Here is a 27,537-nt window from a genome sequence, read left to right as displayed (position 1 = left end):
AGCTCCATATCTCAATTTCTATTTGAGACTCTACCTAGCTTTTTTGACCTTGCCTTATTTGTAACCACAGCCACCCTCCTCCCAAACCTGGAGTCTAGGGTTTAGGAAAGAAAACGGTGAGCCCTGAAGATAAAGTTACAGGCTGGGCGTTTTGAACCTTCTAAAAGAAAAGGAAAGGTTACTTTCTACTCTGTGTTAACTCTTCCCGTGCCAGAAAGGCTGAGACCGTTTTTTTAGGGGGAGGGGGGGAAGGCAGAGTGGTCTCAGGACGGAAGGGGTAGAGTCCCCGCCTCCTGGTGCAGCAGCAGCAAAGATAGATGGGGAGCCACCTGTCAGAGGGCTGTGGGCGGAGGCCAGGGCCCACGAGGGCCGCGGGACCGAAGGGTGAGCGCACGCTCAGAGCAGACAGCTCGCAGGAGGTGATGGTCTAAGACCCTGGGAGCTGACGGACAGTGGGAGGGACAGGTAGTCCCGGAGGCGAGGCAGAGCTGGGGGAGGTGGAGGATTCTGGAGGTGACAGCAAGGAGAGTACGCAACTGCGAGGGACGTCTGAAGCTTCTTCAGGGACGCCAGGCAGGTTGGAGACACGAAGGGAAGGCAGCGCGGTGGCGCTGCGGTAGGGCCCCGGGACGGGGGTGGGGGGGGTGCCATGTCTCGCGAGCGGCCCCCTCGCACCGACATCCCCCGCAACCTGAGCTTCATCGCCGCGCTGACAGAACGCGCCTACTACCGCAGCCAGCGGCCCAGCCTCGAGGAGGAGCCGGAGGAGGAGCCAGGCGAGGGCGGGACGCGCCTCGGGGCCCGATCCCGCGCTCACGCTCCGAGTCGGGGGCGCCGGGCTCGCTCTGCGCCCGCCGGAGGCGGCGGGACCCGGCCACCCCGCAACCACAGCCCCGACACCCGCAAAAGAGTGCGTTTCGCCGACGCGCTAGGGCTGGAGCTGGCCGCCGTCCGCCGCTTCCGCCCGGGAGAGCTGCCCCGGGTGCCCCGCCACGTGCAGGTCCAGCTGCAGAGGGACGCCCTCCGCCACTTTGCGCCGTGCCAGCCCCGCGCCCGTGGCCTCCAGGTAGGCGGCAGAGGCACGCCCCTTCCCCGGGACTTCCCCCACCTGGCCGCGGCGGGCGTGTCGGAGTGGATTTACCACAGAGCACCCAACTCCACCCCCGACCTGGGCTTGCTCTTACTCATCCCCTTTTGGGGTCCCCATTGGCGAGTGGCTTTAGGCCACTCTCCCAGCTAGGCCCCCTCTGACCGCCGGGACACTAGACAGTCTTGGATTGGTCCGGTGCCTCGCCCTGACCCCGCCCCCTGTTTCTCCCCTCCTCTCGCCCGGGCTTCCTCTTTTCCTCTCCCCTTTTCCCCGCAGGAGGCGCGCGCAGTCCTGGAACCGGCCAGCGAGCCCAGCTTCGCCGCCCGCTTGCAGGCGCAGCGCATCTGCCTGGAACGCGCCGAGGCGGGCCCGCTGGGCGTGGCCGGGAGCGCGCGCGTGCTGGACCTGGCCTACGAGAAGCGCGTGAGCGTGCGCTGGAGCGCCGACGGCTGGCGGAGCCAACGCGAAGCGCCCGCAGCCTACGCGGGCCCAGCCCCGCCTCCGCCGCGCGCCGACCGCTTCGCCTTCCGCCTGCCAGCGCCACCCATTGGCGGCGCCCTGCTTTTCGCCTTGCGCTACCGCGTGACGGGCCACGAGTTCTGGGACAACAACGGCGGCCGTGACTATGCTCTACATGGGCCCGAGCACCCGGGCAGTGGCGGAGCTCCGGAACCCCAGGGCTGGATCCACTTTATCTGAGATACCTGCGGCTGACAGCGGAAAAAACCAAAGGCACCCGGGGGCTGGGGGAGCCCGAAGATTTGGCGGGGAGGAATGGGAGAAACCGAGATTGGCGGGGAGCTGCCCGAGAGTCAAGTGGGGGAGGGCGAGGAGGATGGGAGAAACCAAAGGGGTATGGGGAGTGGATGGAATCAATGAAAATGGGGGAAATTGGAGTGGATGTGAGTGGAAGGAACTCAAGGTATGAGAGACAAAGGGTGCTGGAAGAGTAGTAAAAAATCAAAAGAATTGGGACGATGGTGACGTTCTCTTCCGTGAACGGGCACTGGGAGAAAGTGAGTGGGTTCGCCAGGCCTAGGGGCAGTCAAAGGTTTGGGACTGAGGAGGTATTTTGTGTGTACAAGGAGCCCACCGCAACTGAAGTCATTTAGATTGCTGGCTCATCCTCTCTTACCAGCCTTTGCCACTGCAGGTCCCCCAGCCCTGCCTTTCCTAGCTTTAACTCAGCCATAATTGCCTTGCTTAAGTTTCAGAACTTGGCCATCGCTCCTCAGTCCCTGGCATTATGACAGGAATCCCTTGTCACCCTTGCCAGCCCCTGACTTAAGTCTCCACTGGCTGGGGAGTGACGGCAGGTAACAGTCAGAGCTCCTTCCTCCAGCCTCCAGGCAGCTCCGGGCATTAAAGTGAAAGCAAAACCAACTCCAGGCCTGTCCTTGTAGCCAAATAATGTGGTGCCCAAGGGGTTGGTACACTCAGGGGCTTCCAGAAAAATGCCAGCCTTACCTTTCTGGGTGCCTTCTAATGACCTCTAAACACTTTATGGACTGTATTTGTCAAGAGACAGGTGAGCCACAGGATTTTTTCTGCCACAGAAGAAAAGGAAGTCACTGACTAGCTGCATAACTTTGGGCAAGTCACTTCACCTCTCTGGGCCCCAATTTCCTCCTTGGGAAACTGGATTTGGGTTAGGTGATCTCTTAGGCCCCTTCCTGCTTTGACGTTTTACCATCTGTGAGGGGCAGTGTGGATAAGAAGCCACATTCTCCAGCCTACAGTTGGAGTGCTGCAGTCTAGAACACACAGCGACCCAAGCGTCTGGTTGGGACTGAGGATGGGTCCTCCAGGTTTCGACACCCATTCCAGAGCCCAGGAAGCATCCCATAACCAGCCAGCAGCCTCAGGGTATTCCAGGCCCTCTTTCAAACCACAGCACTTTCTGCCCCTTGCTTTTTCCTTTTGCCGCCCCCCACCCCCCAACTTCCAGCCTGGATGCTATGAAACAGCTTTGGGGAGGTGCCTCTCTGTTGGGGGAAGTGATGCTTGGGAGCCCAGAGATGAAAGGAAACGATACTGGGGGCTTTCTTGAGGATAAAGGATCATGGGTATAAGAAATGGAAAACATTTCAAATCAAGAATCAGAGCAACTTGAAAACTGAGTGGTACCAGAAGATGGCAGTCAGTTCCATACTCTGAGCAAGTGAAATGGGAAAGCTGGACTTTTCTACCCATTCACTCATGCCTTGTGTTTCTCCTCTGCTGGTTGCTTTTCCTTTTCTCTCACCCTCTGCCTAAACTTTGCTTTCCTCTCTCCTTGTCCCCCTCTCATTGCTTTCATTTTTCTTTTAGCTTACAGGCCATTTACCTTCATTTTCTCTATTTCCATCCACCTCCCCCTTCATCCTTGTTGATCTCTGCTATTCCTTCTCCCTCCAGAAGGGGTGGAGACCCTACTTCCTTTTCTACAAGACCATGGTTGATCCACCTTCCTCCCTCAGACTCCTTTTTGACAGTCTTCTAGAAGGGAGAAGAGGGAAAAGCAGTTCCGGATGCTGCAGATGAACAAGGAGCTCCCAGGTAAGCAGCTCCCCACAGCTTTTTCTCTGTTACTGACTTCTCAAAAATTTCTGGATTCCCCTTTTATCACTAAGTGAGAGACAGTGCATGCACATGTGCCCACATGTGCGTTCAGAGTAGAGTGTGGAGCTTGTGACCATGCCCCTCCTCTCCGAAGCCTTAATTTGAAGAAGGATGAGTAAAAGAGAGAAACCTGGAGTCACTCCTCAAACAAGTGCCCACTTAAACATCATTCTTATCTGGTGAAGAAAACAATCTCATGCGTCTTGTGGATCACCTTCAGGTCAAAGTTCTAGCAGAGTGAAGAGAGAAAATGTACTGGAAGCCACCAACCAATGCACTTTTTAGTTATCATTGAGGAGCCCAACGGAGAATAATGGAGCGGGAGACTGGGTTAAGGCTCTGTGTAATAATCTCTTGCTTGATGTGTATGTGTTACTGTTATGCTGTGTTAGCAGTCCTAAGCGCTCACGTTTACATATCCACCAAAATCTGGTGTCTTGCATGCATTATAATCCTCAAAACCACCCAGAGTTGAGTAATATTATTCCTGTCTTAGAGAGAAAACAGTTCAGAAAAGCTCAGTAATTTGTTCAAGATCACACAGCTAGTAAATGGCAGAGCTAGGACTGTGAATGCAGAAGCTGGAGCCTCTGTGCATAACCATGATGTTATATTTTCCTTTAAAAACAAAATCAAAACTTTGCCATTAAACAACAACCCTTGCCACATATCTCTAATTAGGAAAAGACTACAGTTTCTTTTCTTTCTTTCTTTTTTTTTTTAATGGCGTACTGGAGAATGAACCCAGGACCTCATGCATGCTAAGCAGACACTCTACCACTGATTTATACCCTCCCCTACAGTTTCTAATTGTGCTCTGTCTTTCCATCTTCCCAGTCTCCCAAACTGGCTTGGAGAAGGCAAAGCACTGAGGGTCCCAGGCTTCATCTGCTCCTTCCAGGAGCTTGCTGCTGTGTCCTGTGCTAGTGTCCCAGCTCTGCACGATCAGTGAGGAACAGCTGCACCTGCCTGCTGGAGAACTGGGGAACCCATCTGGACTCCAGCCTTTCTGTACACTGGGATTCTCTCCTGGCGCTAGCCAGTCCTCCACACCTGTTGGTCTGCTATGCCTCTTCCCACTACCCCCACGAACATTGAACAGGCCAATTCCCTAAAGTTTTCACTAAGAGGGTCCCCAACTAGGACAATTGCTGGATGGTCTGTGCTTGGGCCCTCTCTGGGAGCCCTAGTGTCACTAAGCAGGTAAATGCAAACAGGTTGGAGGCAGGCAACCAAGGAGAATTCATTGTTCCTGAGCTGCTTCTCTAAGAAGTACCACGGCTCACCCATGCCCCCATTCTCAGCTTTATAAAGCCAATACCTGAGTCTCCTGGTTCTATCTATACAGAGCTGCCCCAGGGCCTGGAGGTGAGCTGATAGCCTCATCTGACATGGGAAACACTAGGAGTTTGGCAGAATGTTTAGAGATGTGTCATGTGTCAGGCACTGTGGTAGGGACTTTCCTGTAAAGAGTATTGACTGCCTGAACAGGAGCAATTTAGGGTATAACGTGTCAGCAGTAGACTGAGAAGTACCATCAGAGAAACCATCACCATGGTCTGGGGCTTGGGTTCCAGAAACACTGCAGAGAGAACCAGCCCTCAAATGTCTTCCAATACATTCCTCGTGTTCCTTTGTTTTCCTTTATGAATGTAGCTCATCATTTCTCTTCATAATAAGCTCTAACTCATCTTTCCAGTCTAACTCCCACACTCCCTTGCTTCTAACTCCTGTGTTTCTGTGGAGCTCCTCTGGATCCTTGCAATTAGCAGGTCATAGAATCAAGAGACCTGAAAAGGCTTGTCTTTAGAGATCATCCTGTCCAGACTCCTCCACAGATGAGGACACAGGTCCAGAGATGAGAAATGACTCCAGCAAGTTCAGATAATTTGTTAGTGCATCTCGAGATGGGGCTTAAACCCAGGCCCCCTGATCACATCCCAGTCCAGGCCACACACATGGAGCAGGAGAGTATTACACAGGCCTCTCTCCACGTAGTCAGACCCACGATTTTTCATGGCAGGGGGTTACATCAGGCATGTTTCATTTTCTGCTTCTAGTTTCCATTCCCTTCCCCGCCCAGGTGGAAAGAGAAACAGAAGGGACTGCTATGTCCCCAGCCTTGGCACTTCTTTCGATGAGATTGCCGAAGAACAGTGAAGTTGCTAAAAAGACTGAATAATCTACCCATGGAATAGCTAACCTAGCAAGGAAATGAAAGTTTGCTATGTGAATCCCCCAGAACCACTTCTCATCAGGCCCTCCCAGAGCCTCCCCACCCCCCTCACAGTGCAGCCCTGTTCACCGGGCCCCAAACCCACTGGCATGGTGCCTCACTTCAGCTTCTTCACACAGCTGCCCTCCCTTCTGGATAAAAGACCTCATATTTTAAATAAAATTGAAATATGAAAAGAAAGCATATCATAAGATATTGAGAAGTATTGTTGGTTTGGGGCTGAGGGTGGAAGAGACCCAGAGGCAAGATTCCTTCCTCCCCCTCACCCCCTCCCATTTCTTGGTCATCTAATTTCCCTTTTTTTTTTTTTTCAATCTTTTTTTTTCTCTCTTTTTTTTTTTTCTTTTGGTCATCTAATTTCTTAAAAATCCTGTTCCCTGTCTGTGAGAGTCCTCTGGGTATGCAAAAGTTGGATGGGAAGGAGATATGGAGGAGTTGGGCAGCACTGAAATAAGACACCCCTAGAGTATTGCACCCCCATTTTGGGTAGTGGTAAGGAAAGTTACCAGAGCCCAGCGCTTACATCCCCAGCACTGAGCATCAGCTGCTGGTGCAGTTAAAGGGAACAGCTCAGGTAAAAGCCCCCTGTTCCCCCTTCCATGGGGTGCTCTTCTTAAGTGGGCCAGCTAAATTACATTCTGTTCCTTAGGCACTAGAGGGAAGAGCCAAGCCCTTTTCCCTGTCAATGGCAACCCTAAAACAAAGGATGAGAAATAACAATGGACAGAAAAAGCAAGGACCTCTGTCTAAATCCAGAATGGAGCAACAGAAATAGATACTAAAGGGAAGCATCCTTGAAAAAGATCCAATTCTATCAGTATTGACTCCCACACCACCTGAAAGATGAGAGTCCAATTACCTGCAAAGTAATGCAACAACGTTCCTTATAGGTAAGCCCTAGCCCAAGAATAATCAGATGCCTCATCATTACATCATAATGGCCAAGTTGTGATGTCACTGCAGAGCACCCAGTCTTTAGTATGCATTCTAATTGAAACCAGACATGCTGAAGGGTAGAGTCAGCATGAGGAGCAGATATCCAAGGAGAGGTAAGTGAGGGTTCTCCAGGGGTTCCCTCCATGGCTGATTGCCTGGGGTTGCTCGGCGGCCCTAGTCTTTCTGGACTTCTCTCATCTTTGGTGGTGGGTTGGTCTGAATATTCCGCATACTCCATCACAGCTTTTGCTATCCCAAACCCTCAATACTTGCAGTTCTGATTGGTCAGCACTCACCTCTGATGTTTCTTATGATGAAGCACAGAACACTGGAGCAGGGTTTCCCTAAATGGGGTGGAAACTCACCATATCCATTTGGTTAGTCCTAGGAATAGATCTAAGGTTTTGGTTGCCTGAAGCATACAACTTTAGGAGCCCTTTTCAAGAGATGTAAATACACAAGGCACCAAAGGGAATATATTTTAGGATGAGAAAAGATAATGTACAGTTTTAAAAAAGCTGACAAATAACCACGGTATCACAAAATCAAGAAAAATAACAAGTTTTTAAAATTACCTACCTGGCAAACCTATATATTTTTTCCTACTATTTTGTTTTTTGGTTGCATGTGCTTTGATTTTGATAGTCTTTTCATATGATGACTATATATAATTTTTCCATAAAGAATATAGAGAGGTAAATCAGTCTTCTACATGATTACTTTTTTGAAAAATTACTGATAATTTAGAAAAATGTTATCTTCACACCTTATAAGTAATAATGTCACTTTTTTTTTTTTTTTGGATTTTTGTCAAACTTGGAAAAACACTACCAAGTTTCTTTAGTATATATGGTGTAAGATCTTGGAGCCATTTTCAAATTTACAATAATGAATGTCATAAGCTCTGAATCGTTGACATTAGGAGTATTCCTGGAAACTGTATGTATTAGTTTGTTAAAGCTGCCATAACAAAATACTATAGACTGGGTGGCTTACACAGTAGAAATTCTCTCACAGTTTTGAGGCTAAAAGCCTGAGATCCAGGTGTTGGTGTCTGCAGGGCTGACTGCATTCTGAGGTTCCTCTCTCTCGGCTTGTAGATAGCCATTTTCTTCCTGAGTCTTTCGTACGTGCATGTCTGCATCCAGATTTCCACCTATAAGGACAGCAGTCATATTGGATTAGGACTCATCCTAAAGACTTCACTTTAATTACCTCTGTATAGATCTTATCTCCAAACATGGTTACATTCTGAGATACTGGGAGTTTAAGACTCTAACATGAATTTTAGGGGTAGACGGTTCAGCCCATAACACTATATTTACTATTTAACTATTCACAGAAGTAACTGCAAACCACAGATGTATACCTTCTAAACCCAAACTAAATGTATCCCAACTCAGCTTCCTTAGTCAATCCCCAAATGCCCATGGCCCCTCCACTGCCACCTGACAAAAGGAAAAGTGTGATGGAGGGGAAGTCAGAAGGAAAGGGACATCAGTCTTAACCAATTGCAGTTTAATTTTTTTTTTTCAAATTCTACAAACACCTAAGACCATTATTAACACATTGCTGGAATTCATCCAGTGCTTTGGAAGAGGTCTGTGCAAGGGAAGGCCCTTAACTTCCCCTATCTTCCTTAGCTATAGGGTAAATGTGTCTCTGGTCAGCTCTGCTAATATCACTGAGTAAGGGAAAAGGAGAGGGAGATTTCATCAAAGATTGAGGATGATATGGTTAAGTCCCTCTTCTTTAGCACTAATGCCTGGAAGAGCTGGGAGGATTACTGTCTTGTTAAAGGTGAGAACTTTCCCTATCTGATGTCATCTGGGACCTCTTCTCTTCCACTCCCCCACCCCAGTCCATTCCAACCTCTAAAGTGTAAGGGTGAAGCCCCCATAAAAGAGGGAAGCTTCAGCCTGCTCTCCAGAACTGGGCAGAGGAGTTTCTTCTCTTTCCCTGAATTCTTCCTCTCCTAAATCTGTCTTCAATTCTGTACCCTACTCCTGATTTGGGAGTGAGTATCCTTCTGAGACAAGAAAGGTGGCTGAGTTGTCTACGTTTCATAATTATAAGCCCATGATCAATGATGCCCAGAGTGACTGACTGAACCCTCCAGGGGCAGTCACTAAATTCTTATAGGCCTGCCTGGCTTTCCAGCCAAATAAGCATGAGTTCTTCCTGGTCAATCAAGTCTCATTGTTTGGATTGTAAACCTCCACTGAGTGCTCGCTGGGACATCACATTTACTTAAAAACAACAACAGTAACAACAAAAAACTCCACTGACAATTGAGGACTGCTGCTGCCTAAAATGTTTCATTTTTCCCTTCCTTTGTTACACAGAAACAATTGGGTTATTGTAATAAGTCATGCTTTAGGAGAAGGTCTGAATATGCCACCAGCCCTAGCTTAAACCCTGAGGGATCAAAAGTTTTTAACTCTAAAGCTGAGAATATTGTCTTTTTGGTGCTTACTCCTGTGATGTTTTTACAAGATACTAGTTTGAAGGACATGGGGCTGGCTCTTAGGAGTTGGGATCGTTGCTACTAAATGAACTGAGGGAGAAAGGGGAGGAAAGGGCAAAAGCAGGGCCAGCAACAGAAAATAGGGCTCCAAACTGAAGTAGAGATACATTTCTGATGCTTGGCAACCCTTAAAGAGCTCTAGACCTTAAGAGTGCAGTGATGAAGAATCAGAAGTAGCAGTTATGGTCGTTGACTTTTGGGGAGTACCTCGGGAGGGGTGAGGTCTGCGGAATACAGGGCAAAACCTGTATTTTGAAATTGTTTTTATAAGTTATTGTAGCTATATAAGCTACTGTGACCTAAGTAAACAAGAGGAGACCAGCATGAGAACAAAAGAGTCACTTCACAAAGTATTGTTCCCAAGTTTTAGTCAGAAGACAGAATCCTAACTATACAAACTGTTGGCCTAGCATTTCAGTGTGTGAAATGCTGTTTTGGTGGAAAGCCCATTTTATTGTAATTCGTTTCTTGACAGCAAAAACCAAGGTCCCCAAATATGAGGCACAGGTCCAGGTCCTCTTTAACTAGGGCAGAGAGGGCAGCCTGGGGGTCTGGTAAGTCCTAACAAGGTGACCCGTCCAGCACTTCGTCTTTGGGAACACCTGTCTGGTGACAACTGGCCCCAGGAAGCGGCCTAAGGTGTCGGGCCGCTAGGAGCCTCCTCTTTTCAGGTGGCAAAACTTGTAATTCATCCCAAGAACAAGTTCCTAGTCGCTCTAAGTGCTTCATTTACAGTGACGCTGCGGATGGCCGTTGGGCCCTCGTAAGGAAACGCACGTCTCCTGTGTGAGGAGGGCAAAGGGATACTGAAAAAGTCTTCCTTCCGGAGGAAACAAATGGGGAGTAGTTGTAGGTGGTCTGGATAGTTCAGCAAACTGCTGTGAATTCCTTGGGGAATTCCAGGAGGAACAGGACCCAGTGGACTCCGAAGATCCGGCGACCACTAGGCGAGGGTGAGGGGAGGTACTATTCACGGCACCCTGGCCCTGGGGGACATCTTCCCCGCCCCATGCATCCAATAGCCACCCTGGCTGAGGCCCACGCAGCCAATAGCTGACGTCAACCGAGTCCCACCCAGCCAATGGCCGGCCCAGTCCGTTCCACTGAGGCCCGCCTGCCCACGTCCACCAATCAGAACTCGGGCCAACTTGGCACCGCCCCCGGAGCCCGCCCCACCCATCCGCCCCGCCTCCAACTCGCTGGAGGAGGGCTGGGCTAGACGCGCGCCCTCTCGGGGGCGGGGGGTGGGGGACAGTCCCGGTCCCGGCCCTCCGCGCGGGTGGGCTCGGAGCAGGCCGCACCGGGCAGCAACCCCACTCCCACCCCGGAGGCCCCCTGCCCTTTCTCCCCCTTTCCCCCTGGCCCATGGTGCGAGGCTGGGAGCCGCCGCCCGGGCCGGACCGCGGTGAGTGATCCCCAGCCCCTTCGACTTCCCCTCCCAGACCCTGTACGATCTCCGACCTCCGGAGCCCCATCCCCGCTCTAGGGGGAGGAGAATTCTAGGTTCGAAGTCGCCCGGTTCTCTCTCCTTTCTCCTGCGGACTTTTTGGTTCCCTGTTGTAACTGGGGGAGGGTGAGTGGGTGTGTAGGGAGGAGGGGAAGGCTGGGTTGGGACGCCCTTGGCGAGAGAATTGAGATTCGCCCACTCCCTGGGGTTCATCCCCCCAAGTGTAGCAACTTTTTGTTCTCTGACCCAGTTTGGAGCCTTCTAGACTGCCTGTGAAATGGAGGATAGGAGAAACGTTTCCTTCCCAGGCCTCCCCTCCTCCCCTCCGTGACTACCTCTGCGACCTCAACACACGTACAGAAACCTGGCCTTATTCCTAGGGAGCAGTGGCTTTTGGGAATGAAGGGTTTAAGGGAAACTGCCCCTGCTCACCCCTACCCAGCCATACTCAGAAAACCAACCAGGAAAGTGAGAACCGGAGTCCTCAGAGGTTCCTGGTGTTGCGTCCTAATCTGAGACTTCTAAACTGAAAGAAGACTCAAGCTGAGACCTGTTTGGTAATGTGGGTCCAGATGAGATCTTTTACCATATGAACCCCCTTCTCACCATACATTTGAAGCGCGTTTTATGATTAGGATAGGTAGGTGGCAGTAACTGAAAACAAAAAAGCCAGTTAAAGTTGGGGATTTTTTAAATGATGCATACATATCTTAATCATTGTCATTAAAAGTGTATTAATTTCACCAGTCTCTTGGGTTAGTGTCCAGGCGTTTTCTTTGTGTAAGTCTGCTGATTGGTGTTCCCAATTGTTTTTCTAGTATAAACTACATAAGCGAATTCCAAATCTGGCTGCACCTGAGAACCTTTTGAAACTACTTATTCCCGGGCCCCAGTCCAGGCTTATTAAGTCAGAATGAGGAGGTGGGTGCCCAGGTTTAAGTTTCCCAGGTAATTCTTATGTGCAGTCTGAGACAGGAGCCACTACCTCTCATCATCTATGATTTCCAGGTTTGGTTTCTTTAAAGTGTAGTGAGAATTTAAACACTTTTGAAGGAACCTGAATGCAGGTTGAGATTTTTAAGTCCCCTGCCCCTGCAGTCTTTTACAGTTGTCTGGCCCACTCCCAACTTGACAACATTTTTTTTAAGGTACACTCCTTTGTATTATGTCTTTCCAAAGCATTTGACTTTGTCTTCGTGAGAACCATTCTTAATGCACTAATTTTTCATAGGTTTATGTTGATGTTTAATTATTATATAAATACAGAAAAACAATGGGCACAAGCAGCTTTGGAATCACACACCACTAGCCTAAGCACACAGAGCAGCTGAAGAAGCGGATGATTTTGGCACAGTAGAGAGTAGCTTACCAGTCTCTAGTATCCAGTGCACTATGGGTATTGATCCTGTAATCAAGTAGGAGTCATTTAAGCCAGACTCCTGGTCCAGTTAAATACCCCTCCGTTCTACTCTCTCCAGCTAGTATCACCAATACCTAGTCCCTTCTAGACTAATTCAAATTCTCTTGAATCTTCCATCCACTCTTTCCATTCATTCATAATAAGCTGTTTGTTCCTCCTTAAGCAGTTGCCACCATTGCCTTTATTAAGATGACACAGGGCAGAGTTTCTTAACCTGGGCTTCTGGGCAAGCAGTGAACCCCTGGAGTATATATGTAAGTGTGAGTGTTTTTTGAAGAGGGGGATAGTCGTAACTTCCTAAGAGTTTATAACTTCTGATTTTCAAAGATGTTCAAGATCCAAAAAGTTAAGAAGCACGTGAGTTGAATATCACTAAAAGTCCTGTAAGGCCCTGAAAACTATCACCAAAACACATTTCATTCAGAAACATACAGGTCTCTAAACAAAACACTTAGGGAATTTAGCAGGATCATATCTGCTCTCTCCCTTCATGTGTCTCCTGCTTTAACCATAAGCCTAGACTCAAGTACCTTAGACTTCTTTTCCCTAGGATTGTGTGAACACCTACACTGGAAGTTTAAGGCAGCCCATTCTTTTCTGCCATCTGTCCAGGGGTATGGAAAGCCAAAGAGAAATAAGGGTGTTATCCTGACACTGTATTTTTTATTAATGACTTTAAGTAGCAGTGGGGACATATCTGGCATATTTAATAAGGATATAAATTTAGTAATAATTCAGAATTTATAATACCACCAACCACCTCTGCCTGGAGGAGTCTTTATGTCTCCAGCTTTGAATCTCTTCTCTTTCTACTTTCTCCAAATGAAAGTACAAGAACTCAAGACACTGTAGTCTTGTTTTTGATTACTGTAGGTTCTCCTCTCCTTCTTAAAATTCTCATGGGCCACTCCCTGGTTATAGTTTCTTCTTATTGCAAAGCCAGATTCTTCCAGGGAGGTACCAGCTCTACAGCTGTTCCCTGATTTAAGCCACCATTCTGTACCAGGAAGTCTACCACAACGTATGTTTTGTGTAATTGGAAAGCTGTGGATGTATGTAGTATACCAAATATGATTATTTGCATTACCACATGTTATAGCTGAACTACCAAGCTGCTGTCGTGAAAATCTGAAGGATAGCAAACCATAAATAAAAGCAAAATGCTTCCTTGTAGGCTTAGAGCTGTGCCTGCCTTATTTCCCATCTGGCAGCCTTCATCCCCACACTGGACTGCTTTATTCTTTATGCTACCTTTTCCTTGTATCTAAAGCATTACTGTGGCCTTAAAGAACAGGACACAAATAAGGTTAAGTGGACGTCAAGTGATGGATCATAAAATATTCTCCAGCTTAGATTCAGTGGTGTTCCCAGTGGGCCACAATTTCTAAATGGTGTTTTAGTACCTGGCCATGCAAGCAATTCCTCACAGCCACTCAGCTGTGTCTGGGATGACCCTGGAGGGTAAAGGTAGAGCTACCACACTGGTGATTCACCTAGCAGTCAAAAAGGATTTATATCCAAACTATGGATTCAATTCTAAAGCAGTGGTTTTGATACCTTTTTAAAGCTGCCAAATCCTTTCTGGAGTTACATCCAACTCCCCAAATATAAAATGTACAAAATCAGAGATAACCCTGGTTTCCTTCACTGCTCATTAGAATTAGGACTTTGCGGTAACAGATTGAAACAGTGATTTTAAAGGATTTAGTCTTTGCTTCACTTCCTGTTATTTAGGAGTATTACCTTTTATCAGAATCACCCCATGAGGCTTAAGCAATGATAAAAGCTGTTATTTACTGAGCCTTTACTTTGGTCTAGGCGTACTGTCAGGTGCATTTATTCATTTAGTCATAAACTTGCCAGGTAGATGCCGTTATGATCTCCTTTTATTCTGATAGGAAACTAAGGCTTAGAGAGTACTCTAGGGAGTGGTGGAGCTGTGATTCATCTCAAATCTGCCTCCCCCCAGACCTCCACCTCTTAACAGCTTCCGGCCCTGCTGCACATGACCCTAGCACACAGTAGGTGCTCTGTAAAAATATGTAACTTTACATAACATTCGGCATTGTCTCCATTTTTTACACATGAAGAAACTGAGGCTCCTATAAGTTCAGGAACTTTAGCCCAAGATCACATGGCTTGTAGCAGAACTGGGATTCAAACTGCAGGTTGGCCTTAATCATATTATTACTCACATACCATGCTGCCTCCGTTTACCTGCTTAAGGTTCACTTCAAGCTGTGCTGCCTTCAGGATCCACATGGCCTTCAGTTTAAGATTTGCTTGTTAAAAGGGAATGGCAACACATATTAGAATGCTTCTGAATTTTTTTAAATGTATTTTATTGAAAAAAAATCTATTTATTGAACTATAGTCAGTTTACAATGTTGTGTCAGTTTCTGGTGTACAGCACAATACTTCAGTCATATAGGAACATACGTATATTCGTTTTCATATTTTTAACCATAAGTTACTACAAGATATTGAATATAGTTCCCTGTGCTGTACAGTATAAACTTGTTGTTTGAATTTTTCTGATCATCATATAAAATCCCTGATATTACACTGTTCTATCTGTAACTTTTTGGACTTGAGATTTTTCACAATTCATCACGTAGCATTTTCATGGGGAAAGAGGTGTTGGGTTCAATCCCTAGTACCTTCATTAACAAAAGCAAAAGAACAAGCATTTACATAGGAATCCTGTCCCATCCTAAACATATCAGAAGTAGTATTTATAAACTCAGATGGGATTCCTCTAAGAGTAAAGGGTGACAGATGTGTTAAAGTCACTAATGCCTACACAGGTTGCTGAGTTAAAATTTGGTCAATAGCATTATTCTGGGAAATAACTTGAGCAGGTGTTCCAGGATTGAAGCAGTCAGAGGCTTTCCCTGCAGTCCCCGTACCCATCACAACCCTGGGAGCTGTGGCGCCGCTGGGCAGCATGTGGGACCTGGTTTTAATTTATTATAAACCTCCCACCTGGTCCTGAGAAGAAAGCTGGACTGAAGAGATAAGAGCTGCAAGCCTTCCGCCCTATGTGGAGGGGGCTGTTAAGGTCTGAGGGAGCCCTCTAGGCTCCCTGGAAGGAAGAGGCAGAGCAGTTGGAGAGACAAAGGCTGGGGGGAGGGGAATAACCTTTGTTCCGAGGATGACTTGGGGGAGGATACATTCCCCTCTCTCTACCCTCACCGGACCTGAACCCCGGGGGAGTAAGCCCCATTTATCCCAGATAGCTGACCTATCTCATCCTGAGAGAAAAAAGTGAAGCTATCAGGTTCCTGCTAGGGCTTAAAGGTACCATCAGTCTCCTCCCCACAACACTCCCACTACCCAGAAGGGAAAGAAAATGGGGCTGGGGGCTGGGCAGAGCAACAGTGCTGCCCTCCCTTCTAGATTTTCACACGTTGTATTCCCAGCCTCTCCACATTTTAGAGATAACTCTAGAGATAAACTGTCAGGAGCTAAAGCATTCTGATATTAGACCTCGTCCTGTTTTCATGGTGAGTATTCATTTTGTGACAGGTATTCCATGAACTTAAAGGGTGAAGTGAATTTGAATTGGAAAGATAAAGGCTATAAGGATGTTTTCCTTCTTAACCTCTAAAGACAGATTTTCTTCTTGGTGACAACACTATCTATAACTTGGGACAATTTAACTTATGTGAACTTTGGTTTTTTCATATGTATAATGGGAATTATAGCAGGCTCTGATGATTCATAAAGTTATGAAAATTAAATGACTTGTTAAGCCCTTTAGGAAGCAGTTTAGCACAGGACAGATAGAAAGCTGATTGCTTTGGAGTCCAACATTTTGTTTGGTAGAAATTGACCAATGGGCTGAAGGAGCCCCAGTGATTGAGCTGTTTCTCTTCTTATTACAGCTATCTCTGAAGCGCGCAAATCAGAAGGCACCATGCCTCCTAATAAAGAGGCCAGCAGTCTTAATAGCTCCCCTGCGGGGCTCATCTGCCTCCCTCCAATCTCCGAGGAGCTACAGCTTGTGTGGACCCAAGCAGCCCAGACCAGTGAGCTGGATGGCAATGAACACTTGCTGCAAACCTTCAGCTACTTCCCCTATCCCAGTTTAGCGGACATTGCCCTTCTCTGCCTACGCTATGGGCTGCAGATGGAGAAAGTCAAGACTTGGTTCATGGCCCAGCGCCTCCGCTGTGGCATAAGCTGGTCATCTGAAGAAATAGAAGAGACTCGAGCCCGAGTGATCTACCATCGGGACCAGCTCCATTTCAAATCTCTTCTCTCTTTTACTCACCATGCAGGACGGCCCCCAGAGGAGGTGACTCCTCCAATGCCACCTCCAGAACAAGTTGGTCTGGGAATAGTGCCCCTGAATCTTAGCGAGCCCACCCAGATGAAAGGACTGAAGGTAGAGCCTGAGGAGTCCTCAGAGCCACTGAGTCACCAGAAAGCGAAGGAGCCCCTGACAGCACCTGGCAGTGGTGCATTCCCCCACCAGTCACGACTTTGGCAGGATCTTCAAAGCAGTGGCCTCTCTAAGGAGCAGGCAGGCAGGGGTCCCAACCAGTCACATGGCCTAGGTACTGCTTCCTGGAACCACTCCACAGCTGTCCACCAGCCCCGTGCTCGGGATAAGCCCCCACCAATCTCATCACTTGCCAGTAGTTGTAAGAAGGAGTCAGCATCTAATGTGACTCCTCCTTCCTCTACCTCTTCTTCCTCTTTCCAGGTACTGGCTAATGGAGCTACTGCCACCTCTAAACCCCCACAGCCACTGTCACCCAATGAACAGGCGCTACCCCCACATCTGGAGCCAGCCTGGCCCCAGGGGCTAAGGCATAACTCAGCACCAAGTAGGGTTGGTCCTGCAGAGTACCTTTCCCCAGATATGCAACGCCAGCGAAAGACCAAGCGCAAAACCAAAGAGCAGCTGGCTATCCTCAAATCGTTTTTTTTACAGTGCCAATGGGCACGGCGTGAGGATTACCATAAATTAGAGCAGATCACTGGTTTACCACGGCCTGAGATCATCCAGTGGTTTGGTGACACACGCTATGCCCTGAAGCATGGGCAACTAAAATGGTTTCGGGACAACGCAGTACCTGGTGCCCCTAGTTTCCAGGATCCAGCAATTCCCACACCACCACCTTCAACCCGCTCCTTGAATGAATGGGCTGAGACACCGCCTCTGCCGATCCCCCCACCCCCACCGGATATACGACCCTTGGAGAGGTACTGGGCAACCCACCAACGGCTACGGGAAAGTGACATCCCTCAACTGAGTCGAGCATCAAGGCTTAGCACCCAGCAGGTACTGGATTGGTTTGACTCTCGATTACCTGAGCCAGCTGAAGTGGTGGTCTGTCTAGATGAAGAGGAGGAAGAGGAGGAGGAAGAACTGCCAGAAGATGATGAGGATGAAGAAGAGGAGGAGGAAGAAGATGACTATGATGATGATGATGTGATCATACAGGACTGAGTGGGAGGCTGGTGGAGGGGAGATCTGTTACTAAAACATGAACCAATTAAGTGTTTAAACAAAGAAACCACATTTTTTAAATTACTTTGTGGCAAAGACCTGAAAAGCTTTGTGTTCTTGAGGGTAGGGGATGGGGGATATAGTGAGGGTGAACCAGGGCCAATGACTGTGGAGTATGAGGTGAGGTGGGGATTGGATGGGCAGAAACCTCTAGCCTCAGTGAAGAGTGCTCAGGGTCTGGTCCAAACTATGGGGCTGGGAAAAGGTTGTTGCTCTCCTCATATCTGCTGTTCCTTTCCCTTAGTGTACTACAGAGAGGCCAGGCCTGGGCCTACATCTGTAAGAGGGCAGAAAAGGAGTAAAGAATTTTGATTCACTGATAATTCCAGCACATGCCCCCATGCCACCATTTCCCCTGGAATATAAGGCTGCCTTGCACCCCTTGTTTTCTGAGCACAAGTCCATGCATAATGCAGCTAAGAATCTCAATATGTCCCAGTCAATCACAGATATTGCCTCTTCCTCATACCAGCCTGACTTTCTATATTTTTCTGCTTTATGGAGTCACACAGGTAGCAGAATGTTTTCATTTCTGATACTGGGACCACTATGCCTTGTACCTTTTTATCTCTTTCCAAAATCCTCATTTTGTTCACTATTTGTCTCAGGGTAAAATCTTCCCCCCAGAGCTTGTGAAAAAGTCTAATAATTGGGTGGAGAATAATTTAGGCTGGATATTTATTGAAGGTGGGAATTAAGGGAGATGTCCTTTTTCTTCAAAAAAAAAAAAAAGTAGAATTAGATGACAGAGGGATAAAGGTGAGGGAATGGTTTCTACTGTTCAGAAGGAAGGTGCAGGTAGGTTCTAGGTTTGGTTTTACAAACCTGACACTCCCTCCTGCCGAGCATGACAGAGGTTGATTTTTTATCTTTTTGCTGTTTAATTTGTGTCCGGAAAAGGACTTTTCCCTCTCTTTATAGTATCTGTCTTGGGGACAGAGGGACCATGGTCTTTAACTGAATTAATTATTGATGTTGTAGAATGGTTTTCACCAGCTGGGGTCAGATATAAAGATATCAATCGGTTCACCCATCTAGAAATAAGAGTGGAAGCCCCAAATTGCTAGAATAATAATAAAAAGGCCAAAAATAAAACTGTTTCTTTCTCCTACACTTTGCTACTTCTATGGTTTAAAGACTAATGGAGCCAAATCCATTAACTTTCTGATTTAGTATACTTTTTATTTATTTTTTTAAGCAGCAGGATATGTTGAAGTAAAGTAAAAGAACAAAACTTTAAAAGGCAGTAGATCAGTATCTATCCTTAGGCAGATTGTTTTCTGCACCTGCTACAGCAGAGGCTCTTGCTCAGAAGAGGGGGTGTCTAGAAATGCCTTTAAAAATAAATTCCATTTCAGAAAGGGTAGCGGGATCCCACCAAGCTACAAGGTCATTCCCAAGACCTAATTCATTTCAGACAGATGCTATCTTTACATTTTCCCAATATTTTTGCTTAAGGTACACCTGCCAGTGGCCCAGCCATTTAATTCCTCATTTCTACCCCTTAGTATTCAAAGAATAAATTTGATCTCAGTGGTAGTGTTCTTTGCCCATTCCGTCATTCTAGAGTTTGTAATAACAACAGAGTTGCATGTAAAAGGGCATCCTCTTTATTTTATTATCTGTGTACTTCGGTAAGCTGAAAGCCTGTGTCTCCAACTGTTACCAAACAAAAAGGAAAAACAACACATTTAATAGTAACTAGGCATAGAGGAAACAATAGGCAAATAGAAAAAGTATAATAAATTAGGGCAAGGAACACAGTTGTTGCTTGTTAACACTGCCAGTGGGAGAATAGCTAAAAAGCGAAATCCAGAAATAAAACATGGTTAATGAGCGTATAACCCCCTCCCCGACCTCTAATGATGCCAAGAACTGTTTTTATAACCTTTGTTTCAAGTTGTAGGAAATAAGGGAGCTACATATATCTTGTGAGAGAGATATACACATCTTCCGGAAGCACTAGTCTTACATAAGACCTGACTGCTTTCATAGGAAGTAATACAGGGTGTATAGGGTGAAGACTGAGAAAGAGAAGGTACAAAGTGAAACCAGGAAACAAGGCAGGGGTACATTTTCCAAGGCCGGCATGCTTAAATGTGTATTGGATGCTACCGTCCGTCCATCACAGAACTTGCAGATGGTCTATCTGGGAGTGTTCCATGCTTCTCTCCCCCTGGCTAATCCCATCTGCCTCTGTTGGTAGAGATTCTGCAGCACAGGACAGGAAGGCAGTTAAGGGTGTTCATAACAAAAAGGGCAAGTAAGGCCCTCTCAAGTCATGATATGAAGTTTATCGTGACAGTAAACCACCACTGTTGCTTCCCCATAGTTTTCTTCATTTCATGAAAACTAATTTTTCCTAATTAAGATTTGATGCATCTAGTGTGACAAAGGCTTTGTTGCTACTTATGATAAGTAAACTGGAATATTTCAGCAGTTTATGGTGGTGATAAGGTAGAATATTTGAAAATCGAACAGTTTTGGGAAACCTGGAACATATGACTACCATACCAGAGATGATTACCAGGGACACAGAATCCTTATGCCTCTGGGGAGGTGGGACTTTCTTCAGTAACTCTTTTTTTTAATTTTATGGAAATTTTGCAAAAATACAAAAATAGAGTAGTATAATGAATTCACATGTACTCCTTACCCAACTTCAATAATTAACTCATAGCCAATTTTCTTTCATTTCTACTCTTTCACTGCTCCTCTCTACTGGATTACACTAAAGCAAAACCCAGACAATCATTTACCTTTCAATCCATAAATATTTTAGTATGCATCTCCAAAAGATAAAAACTATTTTTAAAAACATAACCACAATAGCATCATGCCTGCCCAAAAAACTATTAACAATTCCTTCATATCAAATGTCCACTAGGTATTCAGTTTTTCTCAACTGTCTCATAAATGGGCTTTTTTTCTTTTTTTTTTTTTTTTTACAGTTTATTCCAATCAAGATCCAACTGGGAGCCATTTATCTGCAGATGATTTATGTCTTTTACATCTTTTTTCATCTGTAGGTTAATACCTCCATTTGTGAAGATCTTAGGATGTTATTTCCCCAGTGTTGCCTCTTAGGGCTTAGACCCTAATTTCTTGCTGATGAAAATAAAGGGCATTTTGGAATATGAGAGAAAAATATTTACTACCTTAGTAGGTCACCAGGAGCTTGGCCTAAATATCCTCAAAACCCAAGCCTTAAAATTTAACTTAAAAGGCAAGGCTGGACTTTTCACTTAATTCTTTTAAACCTCTCTTCTCGTTCCCGTGCCCTTTTCCTCTTGTTTCCCAAATCACAGTCTCAGAAATTAACAAAACATTATTCTAGCCACCTCTGGAGATATGAAATGGTTTTTCCTAGTTCAAGCAGTACTTCTATCCAAAAGATATACTCCATTGAAAATAGTTTTCTTTGAAACTTGCAGGAATGTCATTTGTGTCTACCTACCTAGTTCACCTAGTTCACCTTAAAGCCTTTCACCACTAGGTGACCTAATTTTTAAACCCCAAACCAGGAAGCTAATCTGACAGTGGGATAGAATCTTTGAAACTAAGACCACTCTGGAAAATTGTGTACATATGGTTACCACACTTGACATCCATGTCATTCTCCACTGGTTACATTCTACCACCTCAACAGGAGACCAGCATGAGGCATTTAGTTTGCAAGCCTAACTGAATCTTTCATGCACAGACACGTTAGACTAGCCAGGACTCACCTGCAGGACTGGTAGCTGGAAACCAGGAAGACTCTCTGGTGTGGTTCTGCTCTCCCTCTGAGCTGAAGGATAGAATAGAATGGTGGAAGATAACTTTCTCAGGCAGTTCCTCAGTATTGCTATTTATGGATCAGGATAAATAAGTGGTTCTTAATCTACAGTATGCTACTTAGAAGGGAAAAGACTATGAGCTAAGCAATTTAAGAAGTTGGTTATAAAGCCCATTCTTTTCCTGTGAAGATGGGGTGCTGACATGGAGGGCTGAGACTGAGTTTAACGGTGACTAGAAAGATATAGAGACAATATAGAGATCTTGGTGAGCTCTAGAAGGTGACAGACCCTTATCATGAGGACTGGTTAACAGAGGTACCTTTTTGGAAAACATGAGGGAAAAAAAGGATGCTAGTTTTATCATTCTAATTCAGCACCGAGCTCCCAGCAATGTTCCAACATAGGGATCTCAGAAAGAAAGAAAGAAAGAAAGAAAGAAACAAACAAACAAACAAAAAGCCAATTTAACTCCATAGGCTGACCTTCTGGACAAATAGCAGAACTTGACTCCTGGTGACAGAATGAGTGATATTTAGGTAAAATCCAAAAATTTCCTTCACTGTGAAGTAAATGGGATAACTCAAAGACTATTAAGGAGTCAAACTTGAGATAGTACTTTTTGCGGGATGTGGGGTGTGCAAATCCCAACTTCTTTTCACCTTGAAAGTCTTCATTTTAGTGTATTTGTCAATGGTTGACGTGCCACTCCTACGGGAATGTTAACTTACCTGAATTATTGGGAGTGAGGACTCTTATGTGGCCTGAATCTCCCCCATTTAGGGATGGCCTGAAAGGAAAAATCCCTTGTCCGGAGGAGGCAGGTGAAGGTCTGAAGAGGGGAAATAAAAGCATCAGCAGAGAAAAGGAAAGGTCAAAGTAAGAGGCATATGTAAAGGAGGAGCCTATACATTTAAGTCGGAGAGGAAATAAATCCCCTGCTTACAACTCACAATACAATTAAGTAATTCAGATGTATATTAGACACAGTGCCATTTAATCTTTTCTTTTGTTTACAAGGTAGATTATAAACATCAGTGGTACATACAGGTCAGTGGAGAAGTAACCCCAGGCTACTGGCAGAGTGTCAGTGTGAACAGATCCCAAGTGAAAGGAAGAACAGTGTTACTTACCTATAAGATAGGCTGTGAGTGGAAGCTGGTGAAGGGGTTTCTGGAAAGCATAAAAATGAGCCAGTGAGATAATCCATGAACTGAGAAGAGATTCAGGTATTCTGGGGGCCAGGGCAAAGGAATTGGGGATCAGAGATTTTTGGTATACAGGTTAGGCTTAGGGGCTAATGGCAAGTGAAAAAGCCCACAGATCACCTAGCAGTGAATCATAAAGGTGCTTTCCTCTCCCTTTCATGAGTCTGTGGGCCAGGATCCATCACTGCCTTGATGTGCTCTAATGTATCTGTGCCATGGTTTCCCCTCTAAGATGAAGATCACCAGAAAGAATGGCTAAAGGCAAAGGATCATTAAAGTGGCTGGGAGTAGATTTCTCCAAAGAAGACATACAGATGGACAACAGGCCCATGAAAAGATGCTCAACATCACTAATTATTAGAGGAATGCAAATGAAAACTACAATGAGTTATCACCTCACGCTGGTCAGAACGGCCATCATCAAAAAGTCTACAAATAATAAATGCTGGAGAGGGTGTGAACAAAAGGGAACCCTCCTACACTGTTGGTTGGAATGTAAATTGGTACAGCTAGTATGGAGGTTCCTTAAAAAACTAAAAATAGAGTTACTATATGATCCTGCTATCCCACTCCTGGACATATATATGGAGAAACCTCTAACTTGAAAAGATACATGCACCCCAGTGTTCACAGCAGCAGTATTTATTTACAATAGCCAAGACATGGAAGCAACCTAAAAGTGACTGGATAAAGAAGATGTGGTATTTATATATATACAATGGGATATTACTCAGCCATAAAAAAGAATGAAATAATGCCATTTGCAGCAACATGGAGGGACCTAGAGATTATCATACTAACTGAAGTAAGTCAGACTAAGACAAATATCATATGATATCATTTATATGTGGAATCTAAAAAAATGATACAAATGAGCTTATTTACAAAACAGAAAGAGACTCACAGACATAGAAAACAAACTTACGGTTACCTAAGGGGAAAGGGCGGGGGGGAATAATAATTAGGAATTTGCAATCAACATATATACACAACTACATATAAAATAGAAAATCAACAAGGACCTACAGTATAGTACAGGAGACTATATTCAATATCTCATAATAACCTAGGATGGAAAAGAATCTTAAAAATAATACATATATGTATATGTATAGCTGAATCACTTTGCTGTACACCTGAAATTAATACATTATAAATCAACTATACTTCAATCAACAAAAAAAGTTTAAAAAAATTGAACTTAAAAAAAAAAAAGGCTGAGAGTGACATCAGCAAAAATGATGAAGTAATGATTGCCACAGATTTTCTCCATAAATGGAATGAGAAAACTGGCAAAAATGGTCAGAATCAATGTTTTCAGAATTCTGGAATTAACAAAGGGCTTTTAGCAATCTGGAGAAATGTTATTCCAGACAAACAGCTGAATGTGAGTAAGAACAATGAGCTTTGTGTCATGTCAACTTGCCCTATTTCCATTTCTCCTTCTCCAGCTCTATGGTAGCCTTGAAAATCAACAGTATGGCAGTCACCATAGGAGATGGAATGGGGCTGGAGCTCTTTCAAAGTCTCATTCCCAGAGAACTGTCATTACTTGACCTGTCTACTGGTTCACTGGAAGACTTCACTTGCAAAGCTGTCATTATTTGACCTGACTTGGAGCCAAACTCACCAGGACTTGGAACTTAAAGTTCACCAAGTGTAAAAGCCTCTTCCCCAGAAGTGTTTGTTGCAAACAATTAGAGGCATCTGTTTAGGCTGCCTGAGGAGGTGACTATCAATTGGGACAAACAACAGGCTAACCAAAAAGCATCAAAGGAAAAGCTGTGGAGTGGTCCACTGGGACTTTGAAAAGGAATAACACATTCTTCAGAATCTAGGCCATGTGCATGCACAGAAGTATGTGCGTGCTCAGGAAAGACCTGGAGAGGCCCTAAGCTCTCACCTTGGGCCCACTTTGAGGACATACAAGCAGAAAGGCACAGTTGTCAATTGCCTGGCTGAGTGTAGAAGGCGCACCCCCTAATACACAAGAGTCTCTCAACAAAGACAGAGCAATTTATTGGTCCCAGGTGTTTAAGGAAATCCCTGTCCAATCATTAGCCGACCACTAAGCTAACAGAACAGAGACTTCTGTGGCCACATGTGACAAAGAATACAGATTTTACAGAATTCATTTTAGTTTTTTGGGGGGTTTTGTGGGGGAAGGTAATTAGATCTATTTATTTATTTTTAGAGGAGGTGCTAGGAATTGAACCCAGGACCTTGTGCACGTTAAGCATGTGCTCTACCACTTGAGCTATACCCTCCCCCTTGCAGAATTCGTTTTAGAAACTTACTAAATAAACAGCAAAAAACAGCAACAACAACAAACCTTGGGGTTGGGGGTAGTATCTGATTCCTAGAGTTGCCATGTTATATTATTTAAATGTCCAGTTTTCGACAAAAAATTATGAGGCATGCAAAGGAACAGAGTATGACCCATATAAAGGAAAAAAGCATAATCAATAGAAATTGTCTTTGAGGAAACCCAGATACATTGGACTTTCATGACAAAAACTTTAAACCAGCTATTTTAAGTATGTTCAAATAAAGGAAACTAAGTCTAAAACACTAAGTGGAAGTATGAGAATGATCTCATCAAATGGAGAATACTAATAAAGAAAAATTACATTAAAAAGAAGCAAATATAAATTCTGGAATTGAAAAGTACCATAACTAAAATTCAAACTTCATTAGAGATGAGCAGGCAGAAGAAAGAATCAGCAAATTTGAAGATAACTCAATCAAGATTATTCGGTGTGAGGAAGAGAAAGAAAAAGGAATGAAGAAAAATGAACACAGCCTCAGAGACCTTGGTGGAATGCCATCAAGCCTACTATCATGCACAAAATGGGAGCACCAGAAGGAGAAAAGAGAGGAACAGGGACAGAAAGAATATCTGAAGAAATAATGCCTGACAGTTTCCCAAATTGGATGAAAACATTCATCAGTACATTCAAGTAGCTCAATAAATCCCGAAGAAGATAAATCAAAGAGATCTACACCCAGACTCATCATAAACTGTTCAAAGCTAAAGACTAAAAAAAGAGCCTCAAAAACAGCAAGAGAGAAGCCATTCATCTCATGCAAGGGATTCTCAATAAAACTGGCACTGATTTCTCCTCAAAAACTATGAAGGCCAGAACATAGGAGGATAACATATTCAAAATGCTAAAGAAAGATTGTCAACCAAAAATTTCAAAACAAGCCAACTGTCCTTCAAAAATGAAGAAGAAATTAAGACACTCCTGGATGAGCTAAACTGAGAGAATTCATCACTATCAAACCTGCTTTACGAGAAATACTAAAGAGTGTCCTTCAGGCTTAAGTGACAGGACACTAGACAGTAACTCAAATCTACATGAAGAAATAATAAATATCACTAGTAAAGGTAATTACATTGGCAAACATAGATGTATAAGTGTATTTCTGTAACTTCCTCCTATCTGATTTAAAAGACAATTGCATAAAACATAATTATAAATTTGTGTTGATGAGAACACAATCTATAAAGATGTAACTTATATGGTAGTAGCACAAAGGATGAGGAGAGAATAGAACTATACAGGAGGAAAGCTTTTGTACTGTTGAAATTAAGTTTGGTATTAATCTGAACTAGGTTGTTATAAATTATGATGTTAATTATAATCCCTAATAACTCAAAAAATATAGTAAAAGAAACAATAAGGGAAGTAAGTTGGTACACTAGAAAATTTAAGACAAGATATGGAAACAACCTAAATGTCCATCAACAGATGACTGGCTAAAGTAGCTGTGGTATATTTATATGATAGAATACTAGTCAGCCACAAATAATAATAAAATAATGCCATTTGCAGTAACATGGATGGACCTGGGGATTGTAATTCTAAGTGAAATAAGCCAGAAAGAGAGAGAAAAATGTCATATGATATCTCTTATACGTGGAATCAAAGAAAAAAAAAAAAGAGACAAATGAACATATTTGCAAAACAGAAACAGACTCTCAAACATAGAGAACAAACTTGTGGTTACCAGGGAGGAGGGTGGTGGGAGGGGAAAAATTGGGAGTCAGAGATTTGCAGATACTAACTGATATACATAGACTAGATAAACAACAAGTTCATGCTGTATAGTGCAGGGAACTATATTTGATATCGTCTAGTAACTTACGGTGAAAAGAATATGAAAACGAATATATGTTCATGTATGACTGAAGCATTGTGCTGTACATCAGAAATTGACACAACATTGTAAACTGATTATACTTCAATTAAAAAAATAGAGAAAATTGCTATTTAATACAAAAAAAGGCTATAATGGAGGAATTGAGGCACAAAACACATATAAGACATAGAAAACAAACAGCAAAATGGCAAACATCTTTCTTGATCATTAATTATATTAAATGTAAGTGTATTAAACTCTCCAGTTAAAAGGCAGATGCTGGCCAAATGGTGAAAAAAGATCCAACTATACACTGTCTACAAGATTCCCTTTGAATTCAAAGACACATAGAGGTTTAGGGGGTGGGTACAGCTCAGTGGTAGAGTGCATGCTTAGCATGCATGAGGTCCTGGGTTCGATCCCCAGTACCTCCATTAAAAAAAAAAAAAGACACATGGAAGTTTAGAGTAAAAAGACAGAAAAAGATATACCGTGCAAACAATAACAGAAGAGAGCTGGAGTGGCTAATATCAAACAAATGCACTTTGAGACAACATTGTTACTAGAAACAAAGGTCAAAATGATAAAAGGGTCAGCCCATTAAAAATATATAATACATATGCACTTAA

The 27,537-nt window shown here is 44.5% G+C and overlaps 3 protein-coding genes across 12 annotated transcripts in view; 2 read left to right on the top strand and 1 right to left on the bottom strand.

Moving 5' to 3' along the window:
* The first annotated feature begins 256 nt into the window (after window positions 1-256).
* PPP1R3E (protein phosphatase 1 regulatory subunit 3E) lies at window positions 257-6,112 on the top strand. Of its 7 annotated transcripts, none has more exons than XM_031453439.2 (4): window positions 257-1,066; window positions 1,367-1,822; window positions 3,488-3,628; window positions 4,529-6,112. In XM_031453439.2, the coding sequence occupies exons 1-2, from the start codon at window positions 650-652 to the stop codon at window positions 1,787-1,789; spliced, it is 840 nt and encodes a 279-aa protein (XP_031309299.1). In that variant the 5' UTR covers window positions 257-649; the 3' UTR covers window positions 1,790-1,822; window positions 3,488-3,628; window positions 4,529-6,112. The 7 variants fall into 7 exon arrangements, with proteins under 7 accessions (XP_031309299.1, XP_064341903.1, XP_064341902.1 ...); XM_064485833.1 differs by having other exon boundaries at window positions 1,367-2,683; window positions 3,491-3,628; XM_064485832.1 differs by having other exon boundaries at window positions 1,367-2,683.
* Window positions 6,113-7,707: 1,595 nt separating this feature from the next.
* Window positions 7,708-27,537, bottom strand: part of RNF212B (ring finger protein 212B) — a 56,408-nt gene continuing 36,578 nt past the window's right edge. For 2 of the 4 annotated variants that reach the window (XM_064485827.1, XM_010989454.3), the window contains exons 13-16: window positions 22,688-22,727; window positions 22,286-22,386; window positions 21,507-21,568; window positions 19,371-19,989 (exon numbers count right to left, since the gene is read on the bottom strand). In XM_064485827.1, coding sequence (XP_064341897.1) covers window positions 19,924-19,989; window positions 21,507-21,568; window positions 22,286-22,386; window positions 22,688-22,727 — 269 coding nt within the window. In that variant the 3' untranslated portion in view covers window positions 19,371-19,923. Of the gene's footprint in view, window positions 8,020-14,412; window positions 14,540-19,370; window positions 19,990-21,506; window positions 21,569-22,285; window positions 22,387-22,687; window positions 22,728-27,537 lie in introns of those variants that run through there. The other 2 variants (XM_064485826.1, XM_064485828.1) reach the window with 2 other exon arrangements.
* Window positions 10,591-18,889, top strand: HOMEZ (homeobox and leucine zipper encoding). The gene is made up of 2 exons (XM_010989440.3): window positions 10,591-10,795; window positions 16,145-18,889. The coding sequence occupies exons 1-2, from the start codon at window positions 10,756-10,758 to the stop codon at window positions 17,716-17,718; spliced, it is 1,614 nt and encodes a 537-aa protein (XP_010987742.1). The 5' UTR covers window positions 10,591-10,755; the 3' UTR covers window positions 17,719-18,889.

This window comes from Camelus dromedarius, chromosome 5 (genome assembly GCF_036321535.1).
Source record: "Camelus dromedarius isolate mCamDro1 chromosome 5, mCamDro1.pat, whole genome shotgun sequence".
NCBI lineage: Eukaryota > Metazoa > Chordata > Mammalia > Artiodactyla > Camelidae > Camelus > Camelus dromedarius.
Note: the sequence above shows the minus strand (reverse complement) of the source record. Positions and strands in the feature narration are given on the sequence as shown.